The 22,000-nt window shown below is 44.7% G+C and overlaps 1 protein-coding gene across 3 annotated transcripts; it reads right to left on the bottom strand.

The window, feature by feature from the left end:
• Positions 1-3,488: 3,488 nt before the first annotated feature.
• Positions 3,489-20,590, bottom strand: ZNF518B (zinc finger protein 518B). Of its 3 annotated transcripts, none has more exons than XM_058546733.1 (2): positions 20,521-20,590; positions 3,489-10,115 (listed from the first exon to the last, which is right to left on the bottom strand). In XM_058546733.1, the coding sequence occupies exon 2, from the start codon at positions 9,918-9,920 to the stop codon at positions 6,672-6,674; it is 3,249 nt and encodes a 1,082-aa protein (XP_058402716.1). In that variant the 5' UTR covers positions 9,921-10,115; positions 20,521-20,590; the 3' UTR covers positions 3,489-6,671. The 3 variants fall into 3 exon arrangements, with proteins under 3 accessions (XP_058402716.1, XP_058402717.1, XP_058402715.1); XM_058546734.1 differs by lacking the exon at positions 20,521-20,590 and adding an exon at positions 19,934-20,069; XM_058546732.1 differs by lacking the exon at positions 20,521-20,590 and adding an exon at positions 17,705-19,602.
• Between the last annotated feature and the right edge of the window lie 1,410 nt (positions 20,591-22,000).

A 22,000-nucleotide genomic window follows, 5' to 3' on the forward strand; every position in this document is an offset into this window, starting at 1 on the left:
CTAATCTTTTGCTTACATAGAAAATACAAGGAGGCCCATTTTTGTCTTTAATTTCATATTACATTGGCAGGACTTAAACTGCTAAATAGAAGAGATGATAGGAGCATTCTTATTAGAGCTGTTTCCATGGCTGATGTATAGGAATTCAATTGATTTTTAAAATATTGAATTTGCACTTGGCAGTTTTGCTGAACTCTCTTATTTGCAAGTGATATGATCTAAAATTCTCTTTCTTCCTTCTTCATGGCTTTAATAGATTATGCAACCTATTGTTTTTATCGTTACTGTGAATGAGATCTTTTCCCCAAAATAAAGGGAATAAATACTAAAACATTATTGGTCCAGCACATCTTTATTTCTATTACATTCTCAAACCAATTACCAGACTACAAGGTAATAACGTGTTCCCATTGACGCCGGTTTCCCTCAAATGCATCTATAAGTTCAACGCTCTTCCGATGAAAATCGCAGCAGGGGTTGAGGAGCTGGGTGTGAAGTGCAGGTGGAGGAGCAAAGGCCAAGAGGAGCCAAGACCCTGGCTATAGTTCTACAGTATCTGCCCGGGAAAGACCCCCACTTCTCTACACACCTCGGTCAGCGGTCAACTGTCCTGCTAGAAGTAACTCCGAAGAAGAGTCACAATAAACAGTGAAATGCAGCAGCACAGAGACCCAGTCAAGATCCACACAAAGATGCAACCTGGATACACAGAGGTTCTGACACACACAGGGAGGAAAGCACAGACTCTCCAATAATAGGCGTTAGGACAACAGAGTCACTCACCTCAAACTGAACTTTTGTGAGGATATGAATCTGATTCAGGTATGTTTCATTAAAAAAATTTTGGACCCAGATCCTTTTGAAGAAGATTTTTACCAAGTCTATAACTGACAGCTCATATTTTATTATGGTGTCCACTGTTGTATGGAAGTTTATTTTTAATATTAAGTTTAACATAGAAGACTTTTTGATGTCAAGGTAGGGGGGACTTCTAAAATCACAAGAAGCACCAAACCTGAAGGAACTTTTTTTTCTTTATGGATATTTAAGAGTATCTATATTTTCTTTTAAAAGTTTAAAATATTTCAATAGTAAAATGGACAAACAGTATCAGCAGGCCATACACAGAAAATTAAAATCTCCAATACACACTTGCACAAGTATACTCTCTCACTAGGAATCAGGGAAATGCAGACAGACACAATATGTTGCTTCAAGTTTGGATATTGCCAAATAGTATGTTGAAGTTCGCGTTTCTCCATATCTTCACCAATACTTGGCAGACTGTTACCATTTCACAACGCTCAGATTGGCAAGTTGCTTTCCTTGGTGATCACCACTTGTACCCCTCCGGCACTCACCCCACGCTCCAGTGTGTTTAGACATCATTAGTGGTCAACAGCTGTTCTTCTGCACACAGGGATGCTGCAGAGCCCCTGTGAGGGGTTGTGTGACCACTTCTGGACAACGGGTTGTGAGTGGAAGTGCTGTGTGTCGTTTGCCACCTGTGCAAGCTCCTCTCCTCCTGCTCTTTCCCTGTCACAGTGATGGAGAAGCCCAAATGGTTCATATGTTGCAGCTACAAGACGGGAGCCTCCATCAGACTGGGCCCCTAACAGACTGTGGACCTGAAGTGTGAATGAGAAATAAACATTTGGTTGACCAACTAGGGTTGCAAAATAAATGCTAAATAACCTCAAGCAGCCACTTGTGCAACTAGTTCTCTAAGGTATAGACCTGGAAATAGAACTGCTGGGCATTAATGCAGAATCGGGCACAGAACTGGCATTCCCTAATGTGAGTTAGCGAAGCTAGCCCAGCCTACCCTAGAGACACATAGACAAATAAATTCCAGTTCTTCCCATCAAGCAGTTCAGACGAGTCAGCGGCTATTCACAGTACAGTCTTTTTCCCCGTGCTCTGTGCTATTCAATACGGTAGATGCTAGGCACATATGGGTAATAAACCGTGGCTAGGGTGACTGGAGAACCGAATTTTTAATTTTACTTAAATTAAAAAACTGAAGCAGTGTAAAATCTTTCCATTAAACACAACTTAAGTATTTTGGTAGGACTGTATCTCATTATAACTAAAAATTTAGCGTCAAAACTGAAAGATGCTATAAGTCTAAAATACATACCAGATTTCTGAAGACTTTAGTTTAAAAAAGTATATCTATGTATGTGTTTATATACACAAAATCTCAAATTTTATGTTGACTGAAAATGTTAAATAATATCTTAGATGTATTGGGTCAAATAAAACATTTAATTTCACCTGCTCCTTTTACTCTTTTAAATGTGGCTACTAGAAAGTCAAGGTGACATATATGGCTCAGACTATCTTTCTATTCAACAGCACTGCTCTAGACATAAGTCCAAGCTCCTTAGCGTGGTACCTCATCCCAACTAATAGAGGTCTGACAGGTGTTGGGACCTCAGGAAGGCAGTTCATGCTGAGTGTCACCTGTGGCAGGAAAAGGCTCTAACACTGCAAAGCCAAGAGCTTTACAGACACAAGGGGGGCCAGCGGTGCTTCCGGCCCAAACACTGTCCTACACATCACTTCACTCATCTTCATAAAACCTGGTGAATCACGTTACTAATCTTTCTGAGCTTAAGTTTTCTTACTAACAAAGTGTGATTTAGTTACTGCCACTTGCTAGCTTTATGATCTTTGAAGTCAGTTTCTGCCCTAGTCCCCTGTTCTGAGCACCACACTGTCAGTCGCCCCCCTGGTAGTCCGTGCCTGACAAGCCTCCTTCAGGCTTCCACTGCCTTATTTGATCTCCACTCTCTAACCAGTCAAAGGTGACAATTTATTGGACTAGATTGATAGGATTAGAGAATGACTCATTTCAACCCAGATAATACATTAAACAGCCAAACTGCTGAATTTAAGCAATTCGCATCTCCTCTTTGTTTTCCTCAGGGTCTGCCAATATTCCTCTCTAGTCCAGCTCTCTTTTCCCTTTTTGACTCCTTGGGCGCTGGGAATGAGATGAGGGAATTAAGACCCCTCTCCAAATATCCTCATAGTCCTTCCTCTCGAATGTGTGTGGAATCGGATGCAAGGGATCAATTATATTTGCATAGATGGCATCCGCAGTGCGACTACACCCCCATGGTCCGGGAGGCTCATCAGTTGCTTGGGAACTCTTCCACCAAGCCCCTCTCCTGGCGGAGAGGCCAGGCACGGAGGGCAGGTTAAGGGCCCACATACATTCTCTGATGAGGTCACTGATCATGGTATGAAAATTGTCCCTCCTGCCCAAACTAGCACCTCTTGTGAATTTAAAGGAAAGAAAAAGAAAAACAGTAACGTGCCCTCATTTCAGGGTATGCACGCTCAACCAGCAGTGCATCTTGGGGAACTCAAAGCCCCTGTGTTGTGCAAAATGACGCCTTGATGTGGTTCAGAAATGTATGATACCAGATAGGCTGGGTAACAAATCGCCACCTTAACATTTGAAATGAAAGGCCAGAGAACACTTTACAGTTGCTTTATTTAACAAAGTTTACGTCAACTTCTATATCTATATACAAATGTGTTTCAAAACCAGAGCAGCAGACACACAAACTGTTAACGCAGGACTTATAATAATGCTTAAAACACGTCACACAATGTTTTGTTTTCTGCTCGTACTGCTTTACAGATTCAAAACTTATTCCAAAGGTCGAGCAGCATCGCGTCTTCATTTTCTGGGAGGGCTTACACGGGATGTCCTAAACAACGAGGGTGGAGCTGCTGAGTGGCACTGGGCCCACTACAGGGGCTCACAAAATGTTTTGGGCTGGGGATAAAAGTTTGAGTAAAATATAATCTATTAGTGTATACTTTGAGTCATTTTTAAAAATTTTTCACTCTGTCATATCAAGATCTCCTCATTTATGATCCCCAAAAGTAAGAAAATCTACTTTAAAAAATAAGTTTAAAAGATTTTAGAAGTAAGTACTATTAATAAAACTCAGTGAGTCGAGGTCCTTCCCAATCAAGCAAGAAGGAGCTCACAAATACTCAACACGACTCTGCCCACCTTCTCCAAGCTTCTTAGAAACGACGTGCTCATTATCTACATGTCAACAAGCCATTTTGTAAAGTTCTTTATATAAGGACGGCTACTTTTTGCTTTTTCATTTTTTACAATTTTCAGGAGCCCTATTCCTTAAAAAGTACTGTAGTTCTGAAAATCTCCGAAAGCTGAGCTACAGTCTACTCACAAAATTTAGCTCTGTCCAAGTACGTAAGCTGAATTTTAGGTATTACTTGAAAAATAGCTGATGCTGCAAAGTGTAAATATTTTATTTTGATACTTAACGTTCTGACCTGATTCCTAGTCATCTTTCCTGAAAGGTCACAGTCTAGCCTTTCAGGAAAGATGCTACTAAGCAGTGAGGTATAGGAGGAGAAAGAAAAAATCACAGCCTTTTCTTCTCCTCTTTTCAACATCTCAGGAGCTTCTTTCATGCTGGAGGGGTACAAATCTATACAGGGACACAACTTTAGAACGCTCTCCTTTATGTAGCGAAGTGGTACCCAAGATCCATCTCCCAAAAAGCACCAGCCAGAAATGCACGGGGACTAAATACTGTAATGAAATGATCCACAGGGGTTTCCATTCCGTTTGTTCATATAAATCAGACCCATTACTTACGGTGCTTTCATTTTCTAAAAAATGAGATCAGACCATTATAAAAATGTACTTCCAAAATAATTTCTTTCTAGAATATAAAAAGTTTTATATTTTTCCAGCCCACATAATTTTATTATAAAATAGGAAATCAGAAAATTAGCTACTACAGTTTTCATATGGTAAAAAATATTTATATGTGTACACACACATAAAAAAATCCAAGTTTTAAATTTCAATAAAAATTAACCAATTAATCAACTTAATGGTCATGTATTGAATTATACATAACAAATGTTATCTGTAATGAGAACCAACTATCAAGAATTACAGTCCCACTTAACTGAGGATAATCTAAGACTTTCCCATGTGGGAGAAAAATCAGGAAGTCTCCAACTGACTACCCAACACAATAGAAATCACACTGTCTGTTTGCGACGATGTGACAGCCCCCAGTTTCATTCACTGCACTAATAAACTCCCTAAGGAAGGCGCAGCCCTTAAAGGGAAGAACACAGAGTCCGGGCTGCCTTGTGGCTGCGCCATTTGTGTTCTGCACAAAGGGCGGTGCCCAGCAGAGTGGGCAAGCGAGGACTAAAACCAGTCTGAGCTGCATTTGCCAGGCCACCTCTCTGCCCACGAAGCCACCATGGTGCAGAGGGCGGGTTTTTTCTAACGCACACAACGGCGCTGTAGACCAGCACCAGCCCTGACTGCTGGTGGAGGGGGAGCAGGAGCGTTCCTGGAGTGCTTCCTAGGAAAGGTGAGTAACAGGGAAAGCATGACAGCAGCTAAGATAAATTAGAGGCAGAGTGTTCCTGTTGATGGAAACCCGGGACAGTGTTCCTATAACCTTAACAAAGATGGTGGGATGGCTCTATTTTGTCGATTCTGTCCGTTTTCAGTATGTTCATGAGGGAAAACCTAAGGGGCCTCAACGGCACAAAAGAAAAGGACAGGAAGTGAGGAGAGGCGCAGAACAGGAGGGCCTGTTCAGAAGAACGGCCAAGGGAGAGGAGAACATGGCCTGGGAGCAGTGTCTGGGCCCTAAGGGGTGGAGAGAGCGTGCAGCCTCACCCATGGGCTGTGGACGGCTCCCAACGAAAACTAACATGACGTTCAAGTCACCCTTTCTTTATAATCCTACCTTGAGTTGCTTTCCCAAGTTTTATCTGCGTTGTAAGAAGCCTGTTTGTTCACATTTGAAATTGGTTACTTTATGTTTGTGCGAGCGGTAAGAGCAAACAGGAGACTTAATTTTAGATACTTTCCATCTGTGACCATTTCTTCTTTTTTGCAAAAAGGCACATTCCCTCCCCAATTGTCATAAATTAAGATATTTAAAAAGAAAGGAAAAACTCAAAAATGTTTTCTTTCTTCCCCTAACACCCGCTGTTGAAGTAGTCAATTCAACCCTTGGAATCATTCTTTAAGATTGCCAATGTAAGCCTCCGCTCCATAGAACACGTGCGAGTATTACAGAGTGGGTGAGGGATTTAAAAGAATGGCCACTTTTCTATAACCAAATTTAACAAATAAAGTAGAAAATATAATTTTCATTATGTACTAAATATTCAGACAAGGTAATGCAAAAAAAAAATGGATGTGCACACCAAGACATGGGTTTACTTCTTCAGTAGCATTTTGTTAATACGAAGAGCATGTGTGAAACACTCCCAACTTGCCCCTCTGCATGGAATACAAAAGATTTGTATCTACTCAGAGAAAGGTTGCTAAACGAAGCAAAGTCTCAGATCCTACTGAAAATCTGTTGCAAGTTTCACTTCTTAAGAAAAATGCATGTACATAAATTTGTGCGTATTATTTCAGGGGCTTCAAATACCTTCCAGGTCCAGTCACGATTAATATCTCAGGTTAAGACTCCTGGCTCTCAACATTCCTACAAGGGATCTTAAGAATTAATGATCCTCCCATTCCTACAATCTGTACTTCTCCTATTGAGTCACGGAGGAAGAAAAAATCCAAACCAGGATAAACTAAAAGTAAGAAAAACAATTTGCTTCGAAGACCAATTTTTCACTTATTTGCCCTTGGAAGAAAGAACATCCCAATCTCTAGTTGCTTCTATCAAATGTCGTTGGCCATGACTCATCCACTCTTCCTGGTCTTCATACAGCCGCCCACAAAACCAGCACTTAAATATACATTGTGCTGAATCATCAGGCAAGGAATCCACCACCTGGTAGTTGTTTCTGTGAACTTTTTTAAGTTTCATTTTCAACATCATCTGCCTTTTTATCTGACTGGCTTCCTCCGCGTTCTGGTAGGTCAGCCGAACGTGATGCCGTCGGATGCCTAACTGACACCGAGTCCTCTCGGACAAGACGACTTTGAGGACGTTGCCCTTGTACTTGTTTATTACCTTCATCACATTGGTCACTTCCGGTGAGTCAACGTCAGGGTGGTTTAACACAATGACAGGCTGGTTCCGGCGGGGGCATTTAATCAACTGGTCTGGTTTAGCTGCTATCAGTCGAAGTTGTCTTGCAACCTGAAAAATGGAAGGATCCTTGAGACATCGGCTGGGGTCGGCCTGAACTTTGCTTTTCTTCTTGGATGAGTTTACTTGTTTGGTTTTATTTCTACTTATAGGAACACTTCTGGAAAGCAGTTTCCCTTGCTTACTCAATTCACTGCTTCCCTGCTGTCCGTGCAGGGGGCCAAGTTTTTTAGGGGCGGTGCTACAAGTAGCACTCTCTTTTCTTGGTTTAGGCCGAAGAGATGTGTCAAGACTTTGGGACATGTCAATTGGCCCACTTTCACTTGTCAAAGACTGTAAGTCTGAGTCTGTCTGTTTCACTGGGCAGAAAGGAAGAGGTTTTAACAACTGTGTCTCATGGCAAGGAATGCTCACAGGCGCTTCACATGTAGCCTCTATAATGTGGGCATCCTCAGAGGAATTAAGAACCCTCAACACAGCCCCTTTGGGGATCAACACTGGAGTAGCGACATGAGCCTTCCTGGCTACTCTGCTTTCAGTTTTCCCACTGCTGCCTTCTACAAACGGTGGATATATTTGCTGACGAGTAATCTGTCTATTAACACCACTGTCATCCTGAGGTTTTTGGAGAGTGCCCGTGGAACAGTCAGTGCCAGGAAATGACACATTAATTTGCTGAATATCTTCAGGGGTAGCTTTCGAAGCTACCTTTGATGGCTGCCCTGCAGAACGACGATGTGTACTATTTGCAGCCAAAGATGAAGGCTTGCCACAGGATTCAATTAACTGAGCTATCTTTCTGCGCAAGAGTTCAATTGACTTTATTTTTGACGTTGAACTATTCCACTTAACGCCCTCAGGGACATTTTCAGATCCAGAGCTCAGAGAAAACACTGAAGAGATGACTGGGCCATCGAAAGGGTTATTAGTCCTTTCAGAATTCTTTAATTCCAAAGGTTTATCCCCAGGCTGCTGAGACCTGATTCTGTCTTCTCCCGTTATGTTTATGTGTAGATACTCACTTGCATGTTGAGAGGAAATCTGGCCTATATTTGAAACTGCTTTGTGTTCCTCTGTCTGGTTGTCTTTCAGCTTCCTAGTAGAGGGAACCATTTTTATAGGAATACTGATCTCATTTCTAGTTCCCAAGTCAGTTTTACTGATGGGCAATAAACCCTTTTCTCCAGAGAAGGAAATGGCTGCAGGCGATGCAGCAAGAGGAAATAAACGCTGTGAGTTACTGTGTAAATTTCTTCCATCTTCAGTAAAAGAAACAGCAGCCTTATACGGAAAAGGGTTTGATGCAGTTCCAAGACCACATAAAACACTGTTTTTTGCTACAGGGGATGGAGAAGTGCCTTTTAAGGCCACAGAAGGAAGAGCAGTTCTGTGTGCACAGAGATTCCTTTTTTTCTGCCAATCCTCAGCCGTATCGGAGTTGAGAAGGGATTCTCCACAGTTGTGCACACCCGAATTTGACATGAAAAAATCATAAGACCTTACCCATTTCACATTCTTAAGTTGTTTCGGAACTGAGGATTGAAGATTATCAATGCCTGCAAGTTTTCCAACATTCCCTTCAATCATCAGTGACTTTGTTTGTTCCACAGAAACCATTTTTTCCTGTTCATTTGGACCCTTCTCTTTAGTCATATGCTTGGAATTACCTCCATCACCCCTACCAGCTTTAAGGCAATTATTTTCTTCCAGAGGAAACAGCTTCAGAACAAGCTGCTGTGTTCCGTTGACAATCTTCACATCTATCAACTGGGCTAAACAGTTTGCAGGGACGACCAGCTCTGCTGGGGCCACGACTGTCAGCGGCATTCCGGGCTGAACAGGCTCCTGCGAGGGGGACAACACTTCCACCTCCACACTTTTGTTCTCAAACAGACTGACTTCACTTGGCTCCGGAAGGGGCACTCTATTGGGAATACACACTACATCTTTTTGGTATTCCTTTGATTCCGGTAACAACATGATGTTGTGCATTTTGTCTCTGTTTGTGTGGAGGGAGAACCTTGAGAGTTGATCAGACAACTTATTTTGAAAGGTCGTCCTCGGATGGGAAGTTTTTCCGAGCTCCGGGTTTTGCTTTGATGTGCTGGTTCTTTTCGGCTCCAGCTTGGCCCCAGTTCTGGGCGGCCGTTTTCCGCTAGCCCTCTCATGTACTCTCTTCCTGTGTTTGACAATATAATCATTTCTAATAGCACCATAGTCACAATACTCACATTGATAAGGGAATATGCCTGTATGTTTCACCAAGTGCCTCTGAAACTCCCCTTTTGTGTAGGAAATGTAGCTGCAGTGAGAACAAATGAATTTAATCTCTTCATGTTGAAGTGTGTGCTTTTTGTACTGCAGAGGGTCTTTTGTGGAAAATCGACATTTATCACAATAGTATTTGCCTGGCTTAAAGTTCCTTACCTTAAATTTGTTATTCACAGAACTTGCGATGGTTTCAGTTTTATTTCCTACATGAGTAGCACTGGGATTACTGTTCACACAATGAAAGTGGGGAGGAGCCACACCAAGGCTGCATTTGAAGCAAACATATCTGTCTTCCTTTTGGCTTTGCCCAGTACCCTTTTTCAAATCTTGAAGAGGGATTTTGTGCACACTTTTGCACTTTACACATGTAGCAACGGTCATCATGGCAGCCTCTGCCTCTGAGCCTTGATACAAAAGAGTCTGAGCTTCTTGTCTATCTGGTCGAGTTGCTCTACTAGCATTAGGTTGTTTGGGTGACATGGTCAAAGAATTATGTCCGTCATTCACTTGCGGAGTATATAACTGCTGTCCAATATCCTTCATTTTCTTTATTTGCATTTCTAAAAAGAGTCCATTGAGATCCAGAAGGATTTCACATGATAAGATCCTTTGGACACATCCTTCAATATACTTTGTGATTGGCAGAGAGGCAGCTACTTCCTGGGAGCATACTTAATTATCTTATATGCCACCACAAAAGGTGCATAATCCCAAAATATAATTGTTTCCAATTCTCTGATATTCCAGGCAACACTAAAGGGGACAAAAGAAATCATAAAGCATGATTAATAGATGAATTTAAGGTTTAGCTAAGCTATTTCCAAACTTACATTAATGACCTTGGGAATTTTATGCTAAATCTTGACATATTATCTTAGACACATGTTGACAGTAACACATACAAAAGAGCTGAGAAATAACAAGCCTAATTCTGAAACTCAGCCCCACTTTGGACCAACCGTAACACAGGCATACCAGGAGTGAGGAGATCACAGGAGTCATTAAGAATAGCTTTCCATCAGAGAAAGTTATCTTTAAGTGTCACTGAGAGCGTCCTAGCAATTTCACAGGTATAATTTCATATTAACCTCACTAAAACCTTGTACAGGAGGTTGTTGTTTCAGTTTTTAAACTCAAGTTCTCAAGTGGTAAAGCCAGGGTTGTGGCTCAGGTGTCCATTTGTTTCTACAATACAGCTAATTATCCACTGGGATCCCCACTCTCTCATGCATATGCTCCTTCTGCTTTCACAAGTGGTAAGAAGTGAGTTATTTACGGACAACACTAGGCAGACAAACACTTATTCCTTCAACATCTTATTGAGCACCTACCATGTGCCGGGCACTGTTCTAAGTACTGCAGGGAAGGGACCAAAAGCAAATCAGTTTTTACTCTCACCGGGGTAGAAAGAGGAGAAACAAGGCATATATTTATTTGTCAGACGGTGGTAAGTAACTGGGAAAAATATAAAGCAAGGCAAGAGGGATGGGGGTGCCTATGCCATGAGGTTGGAGGGCCGGGGCACGGAGGTGTGGATCGCCAGGAAAGGCCTCACAATCAGCTGACACTTGAGCAGAGACCTGGGGCAGGCAGGGAGCGGGCACTGTGGCTGCCTGGGAGAAGGTGAAGGTCTGTGGGAAGTGGGCCTGAGCACGTGAGGAGCAGCAAGGAGGCTCTTGCCACCAACGACCTCCAGCTGCTGTGAGGACAAGCGTCTGTGAGGGCAAAACGATGGCAGCAGGGAGACCTGGGTGGGATAGGAAGGTGGCCTGCACCACAGCAGCAGAGGTGCAAATGTTCTCCAGAGCAAGTACCACAATACGAGTAACCCAGTGACTGATTTTTATATAAAAATAGGTAATTATCTTTAAATCACCTTTTTTCAGAATACACAGAACTAGGAGTCAAAGAAAAACTATTCTAGTTTGCAATCTACTAAAAGCCTTTCTTTTATGACCTTAAAAAACCACTTAAACCTTCTGAGCCTCAATTTTTTCACCTGGCAATTAGCATGAAGGACACTTATCCAACCTCTCCCACAGTGCTGCCATGATGACTAAAACGCTAAGGCGTGTAAGAGAACGTTTCTGAAGTTTTAAAGTGCTCCTCTAAGTGTCAAGAGGCACACAGAGGCACTGGGTAAGTGTGTGTCCAATGACAGGCAGCAGCATGAGGGAGAATCGGCCGCTTCCTCTGGCACACTGCTAACAGGCCAAGAGCCACGCAAAATAAGTCTGAGAGGCTGACGAGGGGAGCAGAAGGTCTCTCTGCAGGGTCAAGAGAAACAATCATTGCACATTCAGAGCTAGCATAAAACCCGCCCTTTAAAAGCATTTTTGGAAAAGTGCTGTAAGAACACACCATTTTTTATACCAAGCTTTATTTTCTTCTGCAGTGTTGTCTTGCTCTATTTTGCTTTTGCAAATGATAGTTGCCTCCTTTCAAAAGCAGTTCCCAGCATGCCATCAAGCCCTGGTGGCATTAAGGGACTCAATCAGACTTGCCCTACCATAAGCGTATATGTGATACTTAGACATCAAGCAGGCAAAGGCCTGGGGGATTGCAAGGCGCTGTCTGTCCCCTCAACGTTCAAACACAAACCTCCGCAAGGAAAGTGCCAACAGGACAGGACACGAGACTGCCTCCGACTGGCAGGCCTGGGCAAGGATAAGGACTTGCAATCTCCACCGCACTCCTGGTATGCACAAGAGGTGGAACTTCCAGGGGAGTCACCGGAGAAGTGGATGTACACTTTACTTTCCAGATTTGTAAAGTGGCGTTAGTGAATGGAGACAGAAGTGACACTCAGAACTTCTGCTACTAATCAAGTGACCCCAAGCAAGCCACCCATTTGCGTCTGCCTGCTCATCTAGATGATTTCTAAGCCCGGTCTGACAGTGCTGATCCCTGAAATCAGACTTTTTATCATCCTGTTAAAACAGAGGAAGCAGTGGCTGCAACCAGAACTTAAGCAAACCACTGGCCCAAAGAACGCAGAGGCTGAAAGGGGCTACAAAGAGGATCTGGTCCAGTGGTTCCCGAATCTGGAGAAGCATGAGAATCACAGCTAAAATAGACACGCATGGTTTCATCCCAAGCTAGTGAATCCAAATCTTGGCAGGGAGAGGCAAGAGGAAGAGACATTTATGGTTTGTAAAGGCACTCCGCCTAGTTCTGATGAAAAGCCAGTATGAAAAATCCTCGGCTGAAACTTCCAGCAACGTTTACATCCTTTAAAACATCTTAACCAGTTGATCATGCAGTTGATGCTCTAATATTGCCATAAACAGAAAACTCCCTCTCTCTTTAGGCAGCTGTTTTCACACAGTTCTCATTGTCAAGAATTTATCCTTAAATGAAACTGAAACCAGCCTCCTTGTAATTTTCTCTCTTATATCCTGACTCTGGAGCTACAAACGACTTCTCTTGATAGACCAGTTATTAATCGGCACATCTCTCATCTAGTTCTTAGTTCTCAATTCTGTTCAAAACATCTCCAAACCAGTCAATATACACATCTCTGCTCTCATCTACCAGCCTCATAATCCTACTAGTTGGGGGGGAGGGGGAGGGAGAACAAGAGAGGGAAAAAAAGAAAAAAAACAAAGAAAGAAAGAAAGGGAGAGATGGAAGGGAGGGAGGTTGAGGGAGCAAGAGAGGGAAAAAGAAAGAAAGAAAGACTAGAGTAAGAGACGGGAGGAAAGAAAAGAAGAAAGTAACTTACTTGCCTGGCACAACTTGCTTAACAACTCTTTCAACATAACACCTTACACATTAATCCTAAGAAATTCTCAACTGAATAATGTGACGAGAGTCCTCTATTTGAAGAATCAACCAAACCAGGATTCCACTTGTGCATTTTCAGTTTTCCAGCACCTTTCCCAGCCTCCAAGATTCTTCAAAAATCACAGGAGGCAGTTCTGCTATTTTCTCTTCAAGTCCTTTTAAAACTTGGTGGTGTCATTTCTCCTAAAACTGAAGACCTGAAATCTAAGATGGACTGGACGATAAGATCATGTACATGAGCAAGAAGGGGAGAGCATGCTGATGGAGGAAAGTCCCTAAGAATTAACAAGCTAGCTACAGCGCCTGAGGAATGCAGAGTCCTCCTGGAGGTACTTCTGCAGAACCACCCCAGCAGTTACTCTGAATTAAGAATCCATAGGAGCAATGCCAGTATGAAGCGTGAGGCTGTGATCAGCAAATACAATTTAATGGGGAGGCAAGACATCTAGGCCATGACTGAATTACGTCACCTGTTGGAAAGTATCTTGGCTTCTAAACCATTTTCAAAATAATGAAATGTTTCTACATTGGCACTTCCCTCAGTCCAGGTGAAAAAGATGCCAGGTTTCTTTAAAACAAGCAAACAAAGATCTCTTTGGCCTTTGCAACTTGTGTGGCTAGTCTTGGGCGAAAAGATTTCAGATGTAACACCCCAAGACAGAGATAAACGGACGCAATGGCACGGCGTCCACTGATATTGGTATTTACAAGTGGACAACTCCTGAGGCCGCAGCAGGCACACCCGAGTAACGGGCTCCTAAGCCCCTGTTTCCTCCATGCAACTTCCTCTATCTGGTTCATATTTAGGTACAACCACCTATGAAGCTGGGTCCTCTTGGCAATTACTGCCCAGTGGGCTGACGACTAAGGGTTATATAAAACACTGAAGATGAGGGCTGTGTGTATGCCTGATGCTGAGAGGGCACTCAATGAATCACTACTACATCGGCATCGGTGTTCACATACCTTCCAAACTCACAACGCCCGTTACAAAACCTCTGCCTTCAACCTCCTAGGACTAGAAACACACGTTCTTTTAGATAACTTAGGAGGGTGCTCAAAAACACAGAAAATACTTAGTATTATTAACTTTTGATACAATAAATAAGATGGCCATTTAATATTTAGTTGCCTGTTTTTTAACAGCATACAGTGAGCTTTTTCAAGCAGAATTACCTATAGCATCAGCCAAAGACGACAGCCAAACACCAAAGAAATGGCACGGTGTGTTCACATGTGCTTCCCCTAGACTGAGTTGGATCCTTTCCTGGGAAAGTGCAGCATTTGCTGCTGGTAGGTTTTCTTTTTGTCTTTGGGCTCACCTGCCCTGGTTTCTTAAAGATTAATTATGGAGAAATAGGGGAAAAAATACTCAGTTTGTTAAAAACCAGTTCAGTGACATTGATGGCTATAAAAACCATGGAGGATTGTTCTTATCAAAAGGAAGCACTTGACTTCTAAATACTGGAAATGTCAGATGTTCAACATAATTAGAAGAGAAATCAGTAGTAAAATAGTGTTTAAAGCTGCAGGTTCTGGAATTAGATCACAGGGTTTTAATTCCCAGTCCCACCACTTACTAGGTGTGTGACCTGAGGCAAACTGTCCAATTCCTCGTTTGTAAAACAGAGACAGTAATAGTACCTACTGCACAGAGTTGTCATGAGGATTAAACATGATAATGTGACTAAAAGTGCTTAGATAAGTTATTCACACATCATATACTATTAAAAATATTATTTTCCACTTTTTTATGAAGAAAATAGAAGAAATGATGCCAATCACATAAATAGTCAAAGGGGCTAAAATAGAGGCTTCTTAGCTGCCTGGCAATTGCTCTTTCCAGAATACACACTGAATCTCATTTTATAGCTTTAATTATATTTGCTCGTTTGTACAGCCTAAAAGATAATTTACCTCGGCGGCAAAAACCACCCACCAAGTCTAACGAGCAAAGTGGCTAACAGGTGCTTATAATAACCATGGAAAAGATGCTTTAACTACAAGAGTCCTCATTACAACTTAGCTTTATGTACAGGCTAGTTCCTGAACTATCTTTTCCTCTCCAAGCCCAGCTGCACTGTGAAATATCCCTGTAGTAGATGAACGTGTTTCCATGCCAGATGTTAATGTGTCAGTGTTAGTTGACTGACTGCATCCTTTTTAGAGAAGCGCATTCAGGAAGCTCTTTCCAGAAATCCTTCCATTGTGGCTTCTACCACATCCATCACTGGAGCAGGGATGGAGCTGCTGTACCCACAAAGAGCAAAGAGAAGGGAGTTGGAAGGTTTGTAGTTCAAACTCTGATTCTGTCCCTTATTTGCTGGGTCCTTAGGCAAGTGATTTCTCTATTCATCGTCAGGCAAGGAAACAGGCTTTCATATCATCAAATTTAAAGCGTGATTAGGAGATGCAAACTAGATAACGTATGCAAAGCACTCAGCCCCGTGGCACAGGCACTCGAAACCTGTATCTCTTCCTTTTGTCTATGTAGCCATGGCAAAGGCTAGTCTAACTAATGTTTACCAGTAACCACGATTTTAAAACATTCTATCCCAAATGCCCAGCAGCATGTAGACAAGTAATACCTGACCAGAAAAAAAGTCCAACATTAGGTTCGTAAACTGCTAATATTTCCCTAGTAGGATGGTATTTAGGAAGAAACTGTTGCCTCACTCGGCAAGAACTTTTTCAGACCATTCATTACAAAGAATCAGAATTGAACTGAACGGTAAATAGATCTAAACAAGGAAAAACATCAATTAAGTATTATTTTCTTTTTGCCAAACTACCTTGCATTTAGAAATGACCAAATTGCAAACCGATGGTCATCTTAATGACAAAAAATACTTCCACATGTTGCTGAAAGACGTACCACCTTTGGGATCCTAGATTTCCTTCTGAAACCAAGCAGATCACTTGGGGAACAGAATGGGGCAAGAAGGCCGGAAGAGAGCCCTGTTCTGATTCCTCTGCTTTCCAGGTGAAAAATAATAGAGGAAAAAGAGCAATGGCTTTGAGACATCAAGAACAAGGTTCAAAACCTAGGTTTCTGATGTAATAGCTGTGTGATTCTGGATTTGTTCACCTCTCTGAGCCTGAGTTCTCTCACTTGTAAAATGAAAATAATAATGCCTAATTTACATGGCTGATGTGAGGAAAAGAAATATGCAGATAGCAAGGTGACCTTATGCTTGGCAAACATTGTATCTTTTGTCAAGAAATGAGTCAACATATTTTTGTAAGACTCCTTCAAATGTGGAAGAGTCCAGTAATCCAGAGAAGCAGAATGTCGTAGCTTAACAAATGAGCCCGATGAGATAAAGGTCTACGGCAGCAGGAGTTCCAGGGCTGGAGGCGAGGATCTTCTTCCTTACCCCTGTCTGCAAAGGAGTTATTTTGGGATTACTTGACACTGTTGAGCACATCCATTGAGACTACATCAGAAAACAAAGGAAGTTATCACATAGGATTTTTTTAACAGTCTAAGAGAAAACCTTTCAAAAGACAGACTACGACCAGTGCTAGAGTTCTGACAGTCTAAAACTTATAGTTCTGTATGTGGGAAAAAAAACGTTAATGGGCAAATATGCTCTTGTTAAAATGCAAGGTAAAAACAAGGTAGTATTACAAGCAATATTACAAAATTCTGTTATTAAACTCACCTAGTGACTTCAGGTCTTTAAAGGAGATGAAAATGAAGGACATAAATTTTTGTATTTCCCTTTTTTTTTTTGCAGTAAAGAAAAATTAACATTTTGTAGAAGAAATAGATTGAGTTTAATAAAAAGGATAATCAAACACAGAAGAAATATCTCCCACTAAACCAGTGATTCTTAACTTTGGCTGCATTAGGGTGACCAACTTGTCATCATATGCCTAGGATGTTTAACTTATTTTTTCAAGAGGTCTCTGGGACCATTGGTGACCCTACTGCACAGCAGTGTGTGTGTGTGTGTGTGTGTGTGTGTGTGTGTGTGTGTATGTGTATGTAGAGGGGGGTCAGGAGTTTTAAAAGTCTCCCAGGTGATTCTAATGTGCAGCCAATGCTGAGAACAGAAATGGCAAGAACAGTATCACCATCCTTGTGCAATCTTTTAATATACCTAATTCACCCGTGGGTGCCTGGAAGTGGGGCAAGGCCACTGCCTGGGACTGTAATGGGGTGATTAGGCAAGGGGACTCTGGGTCCTGCCCTTGCTTAGCCATTTGACCTTGGAAACATCATCACTGATGTTCTCTGTCAAGTGTGTAATGACAGTAACTACTTTGTAGATTCTGGGAAACTTAATGTTCCTGGCACAGTGCCTGGCGTGGTGTGAGAACAACGAGCAGGCCCAGGACTGTTTCACCCCCACATCTGCTGTGGGCCACTGTCTTTGAGGAGGGGAATGGGAGACGGAGAGAAGTAAATGGGTGGTTTCAGTAAAGCGGTAAATGCTGCATCAGTGATCTGATTAGGACGTTCTCAGTGGCTGGCTGCATTTGTCAATCCTGGAACACTGTGGCCCAAGTCAGGTGGAAGGGGTGTCTGCAGAAGCAGGTTCATACATTACCTCGATACTCCTCAAAGGACACCTTCACTTATCTGCTTCTTGGGAGGTGACGGTTCTGGAGAAGCTATGCAGCTTTTGTAAGGGCATCGAGTTGGTCAGCTGGTGTCTAACCTAGATTCTTTGTTTTCTGCTACCCCACTGTGAGGCTGTGAACTGAAGTCACAGCCAGCATCTGCTGCCACTGGGGCACTCTTCTTACTTCCTGCCTGGAGCCGTGGAGCTGCAGACGGGAGTGGAAAACACAGCAGGTCCCATGGGCTCTTCCTTCTTTCAGGCCTTCTCTTCTTGGGCACCAAGTCCCGTCAGTCTCAATGTCAGGCCCTGGCGTAGGCTTCTACATTCAGAACCCTGGGAAGCAGCAGGGCACCACACACAGCGCCCTGTAACAGAAGCCAGACTTGGGTTTAAGTCCTGGGCTGGTGTAACCCTCCTTGGTTTCTCCAGGTACTTTTCTTCTAGAAAATAAGAGGAATGAGCCCCAAAAGTGTCTCTCAAGCAGGGAGGGGTGTGTGGCAAAGTCAGATAGGGAGCTTAAAATAAAAAGGAGAAAAAAGTTTCCCAGGACTCAGGTGACCTAATGAATTAGATTGCCTTTCTCCTTCGGTGGGCTCAGGCACATGGTTTAAAATCCTTCCCAAGTGATTCTGATGCCTCCCCACTCCCAGCCCATGAGGAGAATGTCTGGATTAGATGGTCTCCAGCCACTTTCACTCCAAGGATGGATCCTGGAAATTGCAGTTTGCTGTTTGTATATGTGAACAAAGAAAACGCAGTCTATGCCAGGCAGCTTGAGTCCAATCAAGACTAGGAAAATCTCACTGGTGGGGACCTTGTTTATCACAGTCAACAGCATAGGGTTTGGCCACAGAAGGCACTCAGTACATATTGGTTGAATGAATGAGTCAATGAATGAAAGAAATGCCAGCCTTCATGGTGACAATAAAAAAATGTTCTGTGTTCTTCCTCTTGCACAAATACTGGCCGAGATCCCCTTACTTAAAAGCAAACAGACTAGGAGACAGACACGTGTTTTTTTTTTTTTAAACTGCTATTATTGGATATTTAAAAATCTACATTAGTTTGGTATAACACGTCAGCGAAGAGGCCCAATAAATAAAATAATGCCCTCTTTTGTCTGTTTTCAAAATGCACTTGCAATGAATGTTATCAGCATAACAAAACTGGATACATAGAAAAGTGTTATTTTTCAAGGCTATATTAGATCCAAGATAGAAAATAATTTAAAAAAATGCATCACAGGTTCAAGATAACACTGATATCATACAATTTTAAAAGCAGAAGAGTCCACTTAGAGACTGTATGATATTGGTTTCTAAATAACCATTTGCTGGGCTTCCAGAATCCTTGGCCAGTATCTCCTGTTGTGTACAGACATCACAGGCTGGGCTGAACTTGGCATACGTGACTCAGAGAGAGATCAAGAGATACATTCCTTTTCTCTCTGCTCTTCTCTAGGAAAGTACAGCAAGCTTCTGGAGACCATGGTTTGTCTTATTCTTGATGACCAGTTCTAAACTTATAGGATAATGTTTAAAGGTTCTAACACAACATTATAGTTCAGCTGTGTAGACTTCTATTTTTAAAAAGGACAAAGAGCTCAGTATTTCACTTTTTATTCTTTAATGTTAGGTTGACAAACTGTTCATTACTCCAGTTTTTAAAGTCAGGGGTATTTTAGTGGGATATATTAAATACCCAACGTACACAGAGGGACTTAAGCGTTTTCTTGCATTCTCTCCTTCGGCTTTGCTTTTCTGGTTAAGAAATTTTCATTCTTTTGCAACCTGCGTTGTTTCCCCAGCTTAAACTGCCCAACAACCCCAAGGCAACAAGATAAAAGGGCAGGCTGAGATAGGGAGGTCCCACACAGAGTGACATCAGCCTTTGGAACAAGGCAAACCTTCACCCTGTCCCCTCCCCTTCCCCCTCCCCAGCAAAAGATGCACAGGGCCTCGATGGACAAGCCCATCGCTGGACACTCGCCCCCACACTCCCAAGGAAAGACAATGCCAGTCTGGTTTTCAAGTTTATTGTTGGCACACTCACATTATGTATGGTACACATTATCCGAGGCGAGTCCACGTCTAACAGCGTGCGTGCTGGGAAGGGAAGGGAAGGCGCGGGCACAATGGGATGACGTCCTGGCCCCCCCGAGGGACCGCGGGGGGTTCTTCTAACTACTGAAAATCAAACCACGTCAACGCTTACCTCCGAGGCCCGCAGGAGGCTTTAAAAATGGCCTCCTGACGACACTTCCTGCTCGGAGCCGACCGGTAGAAATTCTCCCAGGAGCTGCATCATTTAAAACGCCGGGGGCGGGCAGAGGAGGCCGGGCTCGGCGGCTCCTCACCGGCGGCTCCGCAGCCCCGAGGCCGCCGCCGAGGGTCCGGCCCGGCGCGTTCCGGGCGAGGCTGCGGGGTCGCGGCAGCACAAAGGCGGGCTGGCGGGCGGGGGGCCCGGACCTGCCCCGCCGCCCCCCGGGTCGGTGCTCGCCCGCGCCCTCCTGCCCCACCCGGCCCGCCGCCCCCTCCCCCGCACACACCCGGCCCGTCGCCCCCTCTCCTGCAGCCGCGGCCGGCTTGCCCCGGGGCCTCCTCGCCACGACGCCGGCCGGCGGCTCGGACACGCGGGGCCGCGGGCCGTACACCCGGCCCGGCTGCCCGCCCGCCCGGCGCGGCCCCGTCAGGCCCCCAGAGGCCCCCGCCCGCGCGGCCCCCGCGACACCCTCCGCACCGGGCCCCGCCTGCCCCGCGCCCGCGGCCCCGGGCCCTCGCCCCCGCCGTCCAGCCACTCACCGGGCCCAGCGGTCCCGCTCCCCGTCCCGGCGAGGGGCGCCCGCACCGCCGCCGCAGGCCGCCGCCGCCGCGCCCGCGGTAGGTCCCTACTCGGGGGGCGGAGCCGGGCCGCCGCGCGCCTGCGCAAGGAGGCCCGGCTGGAGCGCGGCCGGCGCCCGAGGTCCCTAAGGCTGCGCCCTCCCCCGCCGGGCTGGGGCGCGGCGCAGAGCCCGAGACCCAGCCGAGCCGGGCCTGGCGCGCGCTCTCCACGCTCGGCCTGGCTGCCCGCCAGCCTCTGGAGCCTCCCTGCAAACCGAGAGCCCATTCGGGTTCCATTGTCGGCCCAGCGGACCGATCGTGGGCGCCCGCCGGGTGCCCGTGCCGGGTCCAGGCGGAGGGCGCGTTTGCTCCCTGCCCTCGTGGAGCTTGAGGTTCCAGGAGCGGGTGAGTGAAGGCGAGAAAAAAGGAGCTCAGGTCTGCAGCCTCCAAATTCTTCCTCTTTTGAGAGCCGCAGTGAATGAGAGAGATGGCCTTGAAGTCCCGGGGTTCTAGTCCCGCCTCTCCTCACTCCTTTACATCTACTAGCTCCGAGACCTTGGGTGAGAAGTCTCCTGACCTCTGAGTCTCAGTGTTTTCATTCCTAAAGGTGGGGAAGATAAGAGCTGAAGCCCAGAGCCTCATCTGTCACATAGGTGGTTGTGAGGGTCCCACGAGACGATGATTGGGGGGAGTCTGGAGACGATGTGAGCTCATGTAATGCCAGCGTTTTTTCCTGCTTCTTGGACTCCAATACCACTTTCTGGGAACCTCCCGCCACCCCCCCCCCCACACACACACATATGCGCACTTCTGACCTTCCAGAAGGAAGATTATCTAGAATAGACTCTGAGGAAAGAAGGGGACCATACTGCTAGAGTCGCCGTAATCGGTGACTCAGATGCTGCTCCCTACAAAGTAAAATTGCTTCCTAGTACCGGCGGATTGCGGCAGGGTGGAGCTACACCGGGAAGCGCAGTTTCTCCAGGAATAACAGCCGAAAGTTTATTTCAAAGCTCCGGAAGGAATAAGGCTGGTTTCCAACACCTTCCTGTTGGAGACCAGAGGTCACCGTGCATGGATATTGGCCAGATGGAGAGTTAGGAGATGCAGGGCTGGCGCAATTCTTCAACACGGAGAAGTGGCGTTCGGGAAGACAATGTCGGCCATAGGACCAGCAGCGGGGCAAAAATCTCCACCACTGAAACAGCAAGAGCTGGGCAGAGGGAATGCCAACTCAGAGATGGATCGCCACCAGCAGGTTCTTCTCCTGCTCTGTGCTGCAGTACTGGACCTCGTTGTTGATGAGGGAGCCACCTGGTCCTCTATCTCCCAGAGCTGGGAGAAGCTAGTGGAGCTCTTCTCAGAAAAACACCTTTATGGAGGAAGAGTTCGTATCAGAGAGAACGGAGCAGAGAGTTAAAAGTCTCCCTCAAGAGTGGGGTGGGCGCGCTGGCCCCCTGGT

This window comes from Diceros bicornis, chromosome 8 (genome assembly GCF_020826845.1).
Source record: "Diceros bicornis minor isolate mBicDic1 chromosome 8, mDicBic1.mat.cur, whole genome shotgun sequence".
Classification (NCBI taxonomy): domain Eukaryota; kingdom Metazoa; phylum Chordata; class Mammalia; order Perissodactyla; family Rhinocerotidae; genus Diceros; species Diceros bicornis.

Excerpts from the sequence above, each read along its gene's own strand:
- ZNF518B (XM_058546733.1), bottom strand. The coding sequence starts at position 9,920 with ATGCAAATAAAGAAAATGAAGGATATTGGACAGCAGTTATATACTCCG.